The sequence below is a fragment of the Azolla caroliniana genome, unplaced genomic scaffold, assembly GCF_043228905.1.
Source record: "Azolla caroliniana isolate FFs.n. ecotype wild unplaced genomic scaffold, voAzoCaro1.0.p SCAF_11, whole genome shotgun sequence".
NCBI lineage: Eukaryota > Viridiplantae > Streptophyta > Polypodiopsida > Salviniales > Salviniaceae > Azolla > Azolla caroliniana.
In genome coordinates, this window is record NW_028230446.1 from 21,957,132 (window position 1) to 21,971,538 (window position 14,407).

At 37.2% G+C, this 14,407-nt stretch overlaps 1 protein-coding gene across 1 annotated transcript; it reads left to right on the plus strand.

Annotated features, from left to right (window-relative positions):
* The first annotated feature begins 3,068 nt into the window (after nucleotides 1–3,068).
* LOC147858549 (mitochondrial carrier protein MTM1-like) lies at nucleotides 3,069–11,601 on the plus strand. Its single transcript, XM_087327410.1, has 10 exons — nucleotides 3,069–3,404; nucleotides 5,202–5,279; nucleotides 5,400–5,510; nucleotides 5,597–5,656; nucleotides 5,744–5,914; nucleotides 9,142–9,238; nucleotides 9,413–9,504; nucleotides 10,507–10,656; nucleotides 10,743–10,798; nucleotides 11,068–11,601. The coding sequence occupies exons 1-10, from the start codon at nucleotides 3,174–3,176 to the stop codon at nucleotides 11,198–11,200; spliced, it is 1,179 nt and encodes a 392-aa protein (XP_087183536.1). The 5' UTR covers nucleotides 3,069–3,173; the 3' UTR covers nucleotides 11,201–11,601.
* The last annotated feature ends 2,806 nt before the right edge of the window (nucleotides 11,602–14,407 follow it).

A 14,407-nucleotide genomic window follows, 5' to 3' on the forward strand; every position in this document is an offset into this window, starting at 1 on the left:
TTAATTATTTGGCCTCTGGGATTTATGTTTCTTATCCTAGGGATATTGTGATTGGCATGTTATTTCCTCTTAGTGGTGATTTGATGTGGAGGAATTTGAACCACTACTAATCAAATCATATAAAAGATGGAACGTGGCTTTGCTTATGATTGCACAATGCACACTAAACTGTATTCACCGAACTTTAACTTTGTGATATAATGAATAAATAACATGTGAGGGTATTTGTAAGCCATGATAAACCCATTTAGCCTTTTTGGAGTGGATCATGGTATTGTGCCCGGGCCCGATGCATTTACACACTATACATTGTCAATGTGTATATATTACAATTGAAGTAGAAAGCCATCATATCTTCAAAACTATCATTTTATCAATATCCTCCTGGCATAACCTAAACCCAATGGTGATCAAATGACAAACAAATCTTGAACCACAAATAATTTACACCTTCTTATCCCTTTATTGTTACAATGTCTATAAGAGTTGTTTCAACATTATTGTTCATATCGTCAATGACAATGATATAGCTCGTGGAAGTGAATGTATTGTTGTTGGCAATGCTTTCGAGAGTGCACAAGCAATGAGGCAATGTTAGCAAAATGACATCATCAACAAGCTACAGCTATGAATGCAAACAACCCTAACAAAGGGGCAAAGATGAAGGTTAGAGGCGATAACAAGACAAGGTGACCATGACATTACCTTGGACACACTATCATGAAAACAACAAATTGTAGCCAATAAGGTAAACAAACTCGAAAAATTAACCTACGAATGATGAAGCAAAGTGTCGAAGAATGTTTCTTCGCACCTAAATCGAACATTTTTTGAGGTTGCTTCATGGAAAGAAGAAGGCTAAATATATTATCCTCATGATGACCTTGTCTTGAGTGCATTTTGAAAAAGAAATGCAATAACGACATCACTCTGGGATAGATAAGGACCAAAGAACCACAAGATGTATTTGTTATGGAAGCTTGCAATCACAAAAGGTGTTTATGGTGTTGGACATTGATTTCTCTACAAAACTTTAGCAAACCCAAATGGTCAAGAAAAATACAAGGGTGTGTGACATATTGACATGGATCACAAGATTAATATAAATGGAATCAAAACAAATGTAATAAGAAACATGAACAAAGGAGATACTATATGAAGTCACTTACTTTCCAATGTTCACATTATAACAATATATTCATTTTTTAGAGCGCACACAAAGCAATGTTTATATTCATACTTGTATAGATTCTCTTATTTCCACCTTCTTTAAATAAATCTCATGGCTTGACACGTGGCATTAAGTGGGAAACATGTATGAAAAGATCCACAATATGGTATGTGGTATACATGCACTTATGAAATGTCCACATCATCGCAACACCCACACATTTATTTATTTTGTTACCATGAGCATTTACTAGGATAAGTTTAGGATGTCAACATACTCATGCCATAACCATTAGGCTACAAAAATAACATTTCTGTCCTCTTGTCAAGGGTTGATTACAACAAAGGGACTCTTGTCAAATGCATTATACAAAGACGATGTTTGTGGTCAAGACTCAAGAGACAAGGTCAATTGTGTTAATAACAATTAAACATTTTACAAATGACTTGTTAGCAACTTGACTTAAAGTTAGTATAAGTTAACATGGAACCATATTGGTCTACCATAATCAATTTTAGCTTTAGAAAACTTGACTATCCACCTAGATTTTCACAACTACTCGATTGCCACCATGTAAGCATCATGCTCCCTTTCCACCTTCTAAACCAAAGTAATGAAAGTTGTATGGTTCCCCCAAAGGCTATGATATAAGAAGGAGCAAAGTATTGGATAAATGATCTTCATGTGAGGTTAACTCTCAAAATCCAAGAATCACAAAGTTGGGCTTCAAGGTTGCTTCTTAGAATTTGTGCCGCGTTAACAATTCTCAAATAAGTTTGATGCTATTTGATTATATCATGGATAAAATAAAATTGTATCATCTCGTGCTCAATTGACCTTTTGAGCATTTTTCGTGTAGAAAAATTCAAGCATTAAGAATATATAACAAAGTTAGTGATGGTTTACCACTTAAATATATGGTCTAACCAACGTATCAATATGCGAATTTTCAATTCACTTGCTTTGGACAAGGACTAATATCTTTAATATGTCAAAGAAGCTTAGTTTATGCATGTGCTTCTCCACTTGGGTCATCAAAAGTCAACTTGCAAAGGGTAAAAGTGGCATATGCATCCAATGGCTCAATATAACAATTCAACACATCCTTCACTTGTTAATGTGAGAAAACCAGAACTAGTCCCAATTATCTGAAAACGAATCATGATATCCCTATGCTTTTTTAGATAACCAAAATATCCTTCGGTTTGTAAAAATGTTCCAAAAATATGGTCAATTTTAAATCGGCTCACAAATAACACTCTAATCAAAGTAGCATAACAAGATTTAAAATAGGAGTATGATTACAAATAATCTTATTGGCTTCAATTAATGTCCGCGATAATAAGACCATGATATAAATGAGGGTTAACTAGCGGTCAAATGTTAAAGAGGATTGGAGAAAGGGCCTACGATCCCCTCACGATGGGGGTGGGAAGACAAAGGGATCAATGCACAAACCTTTTTGTATACACCTAGGGGATTGTCTTAGCCTAAATCAACGGAGCGCCAACTTTTAACTCGTGGGAGGTAAACGAACTAATTAATTTCGAGACTCGGAGTAAACGAGGGCAAGTGAGAGATTCACTTGGGGGGGGGGGGGGGGGGGGTGTGGGGCTGGATGGATAGTGAGACGATGGAGGGTTAGGGTTAAGTTTGGAGAGTTGAGCGGCGGGTCTTGTGCGGCCCATCAAAAAGAAAGAAAAACAAACATTGCTTCTCCTCCAAGGAAAGGAGCTACACACACACACACACACACACATACATACACGTTAATATACATATATTTCCTTGTTTCTCTCACATACATACATGTACACATACCACATACACTCCAAGGAAAGGAGGTGTGTATGTATGTGTACAGTGTATTTGTGTGGGCTGGGGTTTCGATACGTGACCAGCTTCTTTTAGTTTCCATCTTCTTTTTCTTCTTCTTCCTCTTCGGCTCTCTGCTGTTATTGTTGTTGTCGCCGCCTGAAGACGACAACATCCAAGAAGCCAAATGGATCGAGCTTTTGCGCACGTACCAACGAAGACGAAAGAAACCATCGATCCTTCTCTATACTCTTCCAGAGATTCCTCTTCTTCTGTTTCTTCTTCTTCGTCGTCGTCTCCTCCTCCTCCTTCTTTCAGACTAGAGGATCGTAAAGTCGATTTTGCAGAGAGAGCTGTTTCTGCTGCTGGTGCCGCCTTCATATCGGCCATCATTGTTAACCCTTTGGACGTTGTGAAGGTTGGTAAATCTATGAAATGACTCGATTCCTTTCTCATTTATTTGTTGTGTATTAGATAGATAGTCAGATATTAAATGTGAGATGAAGAGGAAGAAATGAGAACACCCTATTATTTTCTTCTAGGAACTCCAATAGATAGACTAAACGCGTGAAAGAAAGGAAAGACCTGTTTAAGTAAAAAAGTTAGTAAAAGTAAAAGACGACTAAAGAATCTTGTTATTGATACATCTAAAATCCTCAAGTCAGATAGATCGCAATTTTTTCAGAAAGAGAGTTGTAAAAAGATTATGCTTATATGTGTAACACTAAAATAAAGCTTGGTTTCCTGTCTGGTTTGAGGTTAGATTTTGTCCTGAGTAAAGAATTCTAGAGTGCTTGTTTTTTTGTCTGTTCCTACTTGGTGCTAAGATAGCTCACTGCTTCACATGAAATATTGGTTTTGCTATGTGTGACTTTTTGAACAATGTAGATATGTTTCTAGTTTCCTACTTACATAGAGAGTTTTAGAAACATATGATTATCCTATCTCTATAGCTAATCGCAATAATTATGAGTATTTCTGGCCACAAAACGGATTGCTTTATTAGTAGATATAATGGTCGATGCTCATTACATATGATTCATTGACGATTCTAAGTGTATGAGGATTGCGTGGATGTTAAACCAACATCAAAACATCTCAATAGCAAATTGGGAAATCAATCTGAGATGCTTGCTTCACATCAGAGGTGGCAATTAGAGGGCATAGAGAAGGAAATCAATCTGAAATGCTTGCTTCACATTAGAGGTGGCAATTAGATTACAATCTCTAATGAGGAAATTCATGAAGAATGAGTAACGAGTCCTACTTATACAGTGCACCTGCTAGAGGTAGCTTCACCTAATGCCTTGGTATAGCATTTCCAATTTTCATACATTCCATTGCTCTTGATATTCCCTTCTAGCTGTTCAATTGTTTTAGTTTACTGTTCAAGCTAATGGCTGCCCGTCATATTTTTTGCAATATTCATGTATGAAAACTTAGCTCACTGAACACATGCGAGTTTGTAACTCCTCTTTTATGGGCAAGTCCATCTCACATAGAGTTGACAACTACAAGAATGAGAAGGGATTAGGAACTACAATCATAGTACGTTCAAAACATGTTTATTTGTAAAATAAATGACCATTTGTGTTCTAGGTATAAAGCTACAGGGTCGCATATGAGTAATTGGTTAGAGTGCATGATGTCAGACTTCGTTTTCCATATTGGGCCCAAAATTTGGGTGTAGTTGCAAATACAATCATATGTATGCAGCACAATATGTTTAAAAATGTCCATCATTTTCATGTGCTGAAAACAAAGGTTTCAAAACTCCCATGTCATTGCTCCAAGTTTTTGTACTTCTTTGTAGTTCCATTTAACACATTCTAGTAGAAAATTCAGGGTTTCATATGTTTCTATGCAAGATTGCCAAACAATGCCAAAACGTGCCCACTAAAAATTAAACAAACTAGCCCCTTTACTCTGATTGGTGCTTCCAATTTTGCCCTTACTTCCTATTCATACTTACATGTAGAAGTTTGTCTAAAATTAGCTTGGTCTTACAATGATTCCATATGGAACATCATTCATATAACCGATTCCTGTCTTTGCAACCTGCACAGAATGTGTTTTTTTTATTAAAATCAAATGGCTTTCTTCACACATGTCACATTTTCTTTGTTTTCAGGATTTTGTATCATATAATAACATCTCGTTGAATAATTGTGTGCTTTTTTACATGGGCTTAAACAAGTGTCTTTAAACATTCCAGACTAGACTTCAGGCACAAGCTGCAAATGAACCATACCAGCATGTAAGGAGACACATTACACTTACTCCAGAGTTTGTGGTAAATTTCAACTCATATACACCACAGTAACATCTCTTTTCATTTTTTGCTGGTGTTTGTATAATTCTAATCATGCTTGCTTGTTGTCGTCGTTCTACTTGATATGTTTACTCTGGAAAGTGTCCCCCTGTTTGTCCACGTGGTGGTGTATCTGGCGCAGTACCTTTATGCCCACCTAGTTGTTTCAGATACAGTAGCACATTTGATGTCTTTTACAAGATTGTACGACAGGTATATTCCACGAGTTACATAAAATTTTCTTATTGAGGCAGCCTCTGGGAATGTTCTTATGGCTATCTGATTGAAATGAAATCTAGGAGGGCATCTCAAGACTTTGGAGGGGCACAACTGCTGGACTTGCACTTGCAGTGCCAACGGTAGGTTTACATGATATGCTATACAAGAGCAATGCAAATACTCAGTAAAATTTGGCATAAGTGTCAATGTGACATGTTTGTGTGCAGGTTGGGATCTATCTGCCATGCTATGATGTATTCCGTGATTATCTTGAAGCATATGCAGCAAACAATCAACCCCAGTTAACTCCTTATGCACCCCTTCTTGCGGGCTCAGCAGCTAGATCACTGGCTTGCATGATTTGCTCACCAATTGAGTTGGCAAGGGTACGGATGCAGGTAAAAGCATATACACTTCTTTGATATCTTTTAAAGAGATTTTACTATCATCCTTGAAGGTGAAGTATGCTTTAGTAGTGTAGCTAGGATATCAATTTGTGGAATCAAAGTGAGTAAGTAAGAAACGAAAAAAGAAGGAAGAAAACCAAGACAAGGGATAAAATTTAAAGCAAAAACTTGCATTACCATAGTGAGTGCGAGGCTCCAAATTTGTATCACTCAGCAATTTGAGCTCCTCAATGGAACACCAGTTACAATATTACAAAGAATGAGATCATGTCTTTCATTGAAGGGGATGTGTAGGTTTTTTCCTCCTTCAGTCTGGAGGGAGAGGGAGAGAGGAGAGGAAGGGACAAAAAAAGAGGGAGAGAATAGAATAGAGAGAGGGGAGGGTGTGTCCTTGCCTTGGTTCACAGGTGGTAATAGAGTTGGATGTAATAGAATAGACACCGGAACCTGTTTAGGGTAAAGTGTGCATGGTTGATTACTCTAGTCTCTCATGATTTGTGCCCCAATGACTTGTCTCACATTGTAGTGAATGTGAGGTAAGTCGCATGGAAGCAACGGTTTGGATGGCAGAGAGAGAATAGAATAAACGTTTTATGGTCTATGATGAAGCCAATTTTGACCTATGGGATCAAATCAACATATCATCTTGTATGTGACTCCTTCCTAAGGAGAGGGGTTTACCAATCTTTAGAAAAAACTCTCAATGCACGCATATATGTGCCCATCTTTTTTGGTGGAAATTTGAATATCACGCTCTCATTATCATACCCGTCTAACAAGTCATCATATATCTTGCGAATTACCTTATACATCTCCACTAGTTTTTCATTGCATACCTTGCATATCTTCATATTGGGGCGATGATCCCATTATACTACCTCAACACCGAGTTCAAAGAATTATTAAGGCTCTCCAAGAGCCAAGGCTCAGGGGGGCAGTGATGTGATTGGATATGTTCTAGCATTTTTTCCTTGTATTGGGGCCAACATTGGGAATTAATATTTGCAATGTAATACTCCCATTTGGACATTTTAGCATCTTGTCACATCATTAATGATTACATACTTCGTAGTGTCACCAGAGAGCTCCAATAGATATTTTACTCCCCATCTCTTAAACCATTTCATAATGTCAAGCACCCTGCCACATGAGAGGATTTTGCTCTCATTAGGTTTTTGTACATTGCATCCTATATTCTAAGCTTGTTTGGTTAGTCTATGATCAGGCATTTTCTGAACTTTTGTGATATAATCTTTGGATAGCTAGTACCTTTATGGGCCAAGTGCCTAATTCTAATAGCATGATAGGATAGGAGGTCGTGGATTTTACCCCCAATGATCTACATAACGACATTTTTTGGATTTGCTCTCTTTCATTCCATGCGCTAAGTGAGATAGTGCCACCCCACACTTCCACTCCAGAGAGATTAACGTCTATTAAGAGGCCAAAATGGCCTATAAGACCAAACAAGAGATTACATCTTAAGTGTTATCTTATCTTTGAGAACAAATCAAAATAAAATAATATTACTCCGTAAATATAAAAGTAAATAAGATTAAAAGAGACGAGGGAATTTGGTTTTCGACACATGTGAGATTCTCATGTTGGATATATTGTAACTTTTGTCTTCAAAAGATCTCTAGCATAGGTCTATCCATTCTCTCCGAAACGAGGGAAGCACCTGAGATAATGGCCTTTCTCTGTTGATGACAAGGGTGTTGAGGTCGTGGTCCATGGGGCCGAGGCCTACGTGCATGACAAATTCCTATTGCCCGATCAATTGTAACCCCTTTGTTATGTCTTGGTCTAGAGCCCATTTGTGTATCCCTTGATTGACTTATAGCATTAGTAGGAGTGGTGCGGCTAAAGAAAGTTGTGATTGTTCTTTGTGGATGAGCTTGTGTGGCCGTATTCTTCAACAACTTTTCCCGATGCCTCTTGAGCTCTAGCAAGAAAAGTCCTAGGCGCCGTTGGTTCTCATATTCTATTACCTTGCGTAGTGGACCAAAGCCTTGTTTAAAGAGGCAATGGTATCTCCCTCTGATTTCATAAAAGACACTACAATGGCAAACATAGTGTTCTTCAGATTCCACTCCTTGATGACACAGTTGGCAAATTGTTTATTCTAGAGGTACTCATGTATATCTGCCTACCTCAATCTGTAACTGATGTGATGAAGCTCGCAGCTGCCTTATCGTACTGCGCAGCACATAGGATAGATGTATGTCCATACATCCTCCGATGTGTGTAAGAAGGGTGTCTTATAGTGGGCCATCTTCGTACCAAGTGATATTTTGGGGCTGATCCATGTTATCTTGTTTATATATATATATATATATAGAAAGAAAGAAAGAAAGAAAGATATATTAACGTCTTTTAAGAGGCCAAAATGGCCTATAAGACCGAATAAGAGATTACATCTTAAATGTTTTCTCGTCTTTGAGAACAAATCAAAATAAAGTAAATATTACACAGTAAATATAAAAGTAAATAAGATGAAAAGAAAAGAGACGAGAGAATCTGGTTTTTGGCACATGCGAGATTCTCAAGTTAGGTATATTGTAGCTTTTGTCTCCGAAAGATCTCTATCATAGAGAGAGAGAGAGAGAGAGAGGGAGAGAGAGAGAGAGAGAGGTTGACTGATTTGGGATATGTTTATGATCATGAAATGCATAGCTAATGTGTATGCATTTAGTAGTAGCTAATGTGTATGCATTTAGTAGTGGCGAGGAGACATGATATCTGAGGTTGGTTGGTACTTGCAAGTCTATTATGAAGTTCACCAATTGCATCTGGGTGTCCTCAACCAGATTGGACATGATGAGCAATGATCTCCATGTTCTAGTGATGGTACGTTGTCTGTGATGGTGTGAGCCTATTGTAGAAGTCAATGATGTGCAATTGCCATTGCATCTTTTGGCCAAAGTGTCGTGAGTCGGCCTTTCCTCATCATTTGTCAGATAATGGTGAATAAGTTGGGCACTTGCACGTAAACTGTTCGTAGCTCTTGACCTTTCCTTCGCATAATGTGCAGAATCTTTCGGCTCTAGGTATGCAAAGTGCTCATCCTGCCTCAATTTTTGTGGCTGGTGGGAGGAAACTCTGAGTTGGTCTACTGCTTTGCAAGCACCATTGGGCATGTACATGTCCATGTACCTCGGATTCTATATGAATTTATAATGTCAAATTCATGAAACTGAGAGAGAAATTGTTTGCAGGCTCAAAAGGAAGTTCGATCTGGTGTGAAACCACCTGGGATGGGGAAAATACTTTTGGAGGTCCTGTCAAGTGTCACTATTTCTTCAGGAGAACGTAGTGAGTTGATTTTTTTGAAATGGCTTATCATTGACAGCTTATGTGTAATTTATTTGAGTTTGATTGGTGAATATGGTTCATGTTGGTCTAATTCCAGTTTTATGGACAGAAAACGTAAATGCATATATTGTAAGCTCTTCTCTATTTACCAGCAAAGTTTTTGATTTTTTGTAGTGAAGGGAGTTAAAGCATTGTGGACTGGAGCAGGGGCACAACTTGCACGAGATGTTCCATTTTCTGCAATTTGTTGGGCAACGTTGGAGCCGGTTGGTGTTATTCATCTTCATTTGAATGTCGATAAAAAACCATTTAGTTATGTCATGCCTGTCTGTTATTGAACTGCATATGTATAAAAATATTTATAATTGAACTCCATTTTCAGCTATTAGTTGGGTGATGTTGGAACTGATTCATGGCATCTTCATTATAAATGTGCAGAAACCCACTATTATTGAACCATAGTCACATAAAAATACCTATAATTGAACAGTGGTCACCAAAAAATACATTTTTATCCAAAATCTGAAACGTGCTTTCAAATTTGCAACCAGGACATTCAAAATTATAACTTTTCATTAATTGGTGGTCACCTTACATACCCTATAAAGAGGATGTTGAGAGAAGCATTTTATGGCTAGCAAATCATTAGGGGAGACATTTTATGAGTTATGGTGCATGAAAGTTCTGCGTTGACCCTATTAAGCATCAAGATGATGCGCTACATACAAGAAGCTCTTGTCTTGAGATCGGACCAGGACAAAGCTGATAAACTGAATGCCTGATACTGGTTGCTTTATTGCAGTCCATTGTCGAAAGAGAAGGGGGGGATATCACTGATCCCAACAAGAAGGCACGAATGATGTGGTAGCCTAGAGAAATCAGACCAGGTCAAAGCTAATGCACTTAATGCCTGATAATGGTTGCTTTATTGCAGTTCACTATCGAAAGAGAAGAGGGGATAGCTCTGATACCAACAAGAAGGCACAAACGATGTGGTAGCCTATCTCTAGCGCATATGTTGGGATTCTAGAAGCAGGTTAATCACAAAAGAGTAAGGAGTCTTCATAGGATGATGGGAAAAAGACAAACCTAATTATATCATAGTGTTAATGTTAATGTCCAGCTAATAAATCTGGGATTATGTTGGTATTGGTTTTTAAACACTGCTTTAATCAATTAACTCAAGGTTGTCTGTGTTGATATCGCTGAAGAAAAATTTCTTGCTTCCTGATATTAATATGCTAAATGTTTGTTTTGATCATATTTAGCTTAGAAGAAAGATTACAGACAACTTGGGTGCTGAGGCAAGTGCAACAAGAGTTCTCGGTGCAAATTTTGCTGCAGGTTATGTTGCTGGCACCATAGCTGCAGCAGCAACTTGTCCTTTAGATGTGGCTAAAACAAGGCGGCAGATTCAGGTCAGACATTTTCTCTATGTTCTGGTGTATCATTCTATTCTCTGTTTATGTACATTTAAGATTAGAAGATATTCATCCGCTTGTAGGATCCCTCGAAGATTGTTAGATCGAGCACATGGAAGGTTCTGACTCAAGTTTGGAGGTAAATGTCTCATCCCCTTTATGAGTAGCTAAAAACATTTGCTAGCTTATTGTGAATCAACCTCCCCACTTATGTAATTCAATATTTAAAGGGTAGTATAAAAATGCCAGCTTTACCCTTGGGATGAATGAACAAAACTATACAAATTTGAAATTTTAATAAACAATGTGAACTTTCAAACTCCTGAGTAATTTTGTAAAAAGTAAAACATTATTCTGCAAGATATACATATTCAAAGAATGTTACACAAGAAAATCATGTGGTGGCAGGGAAGGAGGCATCTCAGGATTATTTGCGGGTGTTGTCCCCAGAGTTGCAAGGACAGGACCATCCGTTGGCATCGTTGTATCGTTTTATGAGGTTGTGAAGTATGTACTTCATCAAGCTCATACTCATACTTGAAACTTGTAATTGGCAAAAATCAACAGAAAATTATCAGATGAGGTTTTCCATAATGGAGGCATTCACCAAATAAGTGACTGGCCCAAAGATATGCAACTGAAGCTGCAGTCTTTGTTGGATCTTCACAATTGTTGAAGTCATAATTAACATTCATCTGGGAGTTTTGTCACGCAATCCTGTACAGATTAATTTGGTGTCCATATGGTGATATGTTTGCTTACCATGACTAGAGGAGAAGATGAGCAATATTGGTATTTCAGCATTTACTTTTTCTTGCTGGTTGGTGGACTTTGCAGTTTTTGTCAGTTGGTGTTTGTAATCATGCTGATGGTTCCCTGTATAGGAATCATATTTCAAGTAAAAAGAAATAGGGGCACGCCTTGAAGTTTTGTTTTTATAAACCTCTTGTTAAAGCATTGTTTTTGTTAATGTAACTTATTAGTCCTATTCGTGGTGCTTTGGAGAATAGCATACTATTATTTGTGCATCTAAATATAAAAAATGAATTAAAGTCTATTGCTGAAATCAAGCAGAGTAGTTAACAGTATTCCAGCAGGAACTGCCATTAAAGAATTGCTGTTGCAGGGATTTCTAGCAAAAGAATTTTATGTAATCTGTTGTGGAAAGTCTTCTAAAATGGTCTATGCACTCTGTTTTATTGATAGCTTTAGTCTTCACATCTTAAGCAGCCATGTTTACGAAATGGTCACAACAGGAGTGTGGAATTGGTATTTGGAATATTGTTCCTGTAGCCTTCATGTATGTTCCTCCTGTATGGTTAACCTTTGGTGCAGCTTCAACACATGTAAGTTTGTAACCTACATTTGCTAGAAAACAATGAAGGGCCATTTCTTTGGAAGGGTTAAGAAGATCATTGACTTCAATGCACTTTATGATTTACTGCAAAACATGCAAAAAGGTTGTAGCTGAATGCTGTATATATTTTGCAGCAGTCTTAACTTGAACACCAGGATTGTGATTTACAAGATTGAAAACCATTAAAGAACATGGAGTTAAAATAAAACCCTTTTGAAATATATATGATTGAGTTTTGGAAAGGATGGGTGGAAGGAAAAGAGTTTGTATAGTTTGTCAAGGGCAATGGACCAAACAAAACAACTTCCATAATTGGCTCTTGTTTTTGAAGTGAAAAGCTCAAATGGAAAAGTTTGTCAACTTGGCCAGAAACAAAATTTCATGGTGTCACCAAGTTGCCTTGGGGAAGAGAATAATTTGACCTTTGAAAGGATAAAAAATTTGGGTTCTTAATTATATGATAAGTTCGTTTTGGGGGAGGACTTGGGCCATGTGGATTGTGAAAGGTTGTTTCTAATGGGTTAAACTTTAGAAAGCAAATATTACTAAAAATCAGCTTATAAATTGGAGAAATAAAACAAAATATATTTGTTTATTTTCAAATTTACAAGAATATGCTCATGGAACCTTGTAAAATCATAAGAAAATGACAATTGAACACACAATTAAATGGAATAAGATATTTACATCTTAGCTTAATCTAGTCTAATGCTTTGTATACCAAGGTAAATCTTTTACCTTAATGTGGCTAATGATATTGATTAATGAGGAATAAATTCAAAGTTTCTTTCACTTAAATTATGAAAGCTAACCTAATTTCTAACTAGAGGTTTGACTGGTAATTTAAAATTCCAAGCTTCCTAGACACTTTAGGTGATTCCACACATATTTGGTAAAGTTGAAATTGAATAAGAATAACATTTACCGAAAAAATATGATACTTTAGTTAAGGAAAACACCCCTGTGATTTGGCCACACAACTTTTCTAGTTGTGTGTTAAAGTGCTTGACATGAATAACCTGAAACACATAAAAGCATGTTAAAATATTGTTGCCCCATAGTGCTCAATTGTGAAAAACACCTTGCACAACAACATTTGTCATTCTCTTAAACGTTCTAGGCATAAGATAGCAATCTTCATCAAAACATTATACGCCCACACTCACATTCAATTCGAGCATAACATACTTTACATAGATGCATAGAGCTCCCTACAAAGTAGGGATCGGCAATGGTTCGGCTGAGGTTTGAGCTTAAATAAACGGTTTGATTTCGGTTTGGCTTGGCTTGAGTCTTGCCAAACCGGTTAAGCCGTTTATTTGGTTTTCTAGTTAAAAACTTCAAAGTTAGAAATTAGTTAGAAACTTGAGAGAGAGAGAGAGAGAGAGAGAGAGAGACTACATAGACGAGGAGGGAGGGAGACTACACAGAGTAGAGAGAGACAGACTACACAGATGAGTAGCGAGAGAGAGAGAGAGAGGGAGAGGGAGACTACACTGACGAGGGGAGGGAGAGAGACTACACACTGAGAGAGAGTGAGAGAGAGGGAGGGATGGAGGTTTCCAAACCGGATTAGGGATCGGTTTGGTTTGGTTTGGTTCAGGTTTGAGAAATCCAAAACGGTTTGGCTTGGATAAGGCCAAACCTGTTAAGCCTAAACCGAACCGTTGCCGATCCCTACTACAAAGTACATTATAATACTTAGTTACAATGCTCTAGCCTCTTGGAATCCATATTGTGTCATTTGAGTAAAGACCCCCCTCTCTCTCTCTTCATGGGGGTTAGGCCTAGGGAATTTACTCCACCAAATTACACATTTTCTTATTGTGATGTTTCACCAAATTTCTCCAACTCTCTCTTTCCCACATAAGAGGTCAAGTTAAGGAGAGTACCCTCGGTGTGACATTTGTCCAAATATCTAGATCTCCCATTTGTTGTTGTGCATAACATTGAGAACTATTTTAGTTATAATGCTATATTGGGATTAGTAAACTCCTATTTTATATTATATTATTTTTAATAAAGTTCAATTGTTACTCTACACACTTAGTTTTGAATCTTGATGTACTTTCCTTTCAAATAGAAATGATAAAATATGGGGAAGATTCTTTACGGTGGTAATTCCACCTACAAGCAAATGTTATAGTTAATGGATCCTTTGTAATTATAATGCTGTGATAGTGGTTTTATTTTGATGTTAGTAAACTCTCAACTACCTAAAAACAACTTGTTTTTCTATATTTTTTACACTTACCTTACTTAACACCCTTGTGTCATAAAGAACTTGACTACTACTTGGTTAAACTTGAAAACATATGAGTGACCCTGTGTACATAGAATGGTCACCAAATCCCAACTCAAGTACATAGAATTGTCATTGCAAGTTGGGAA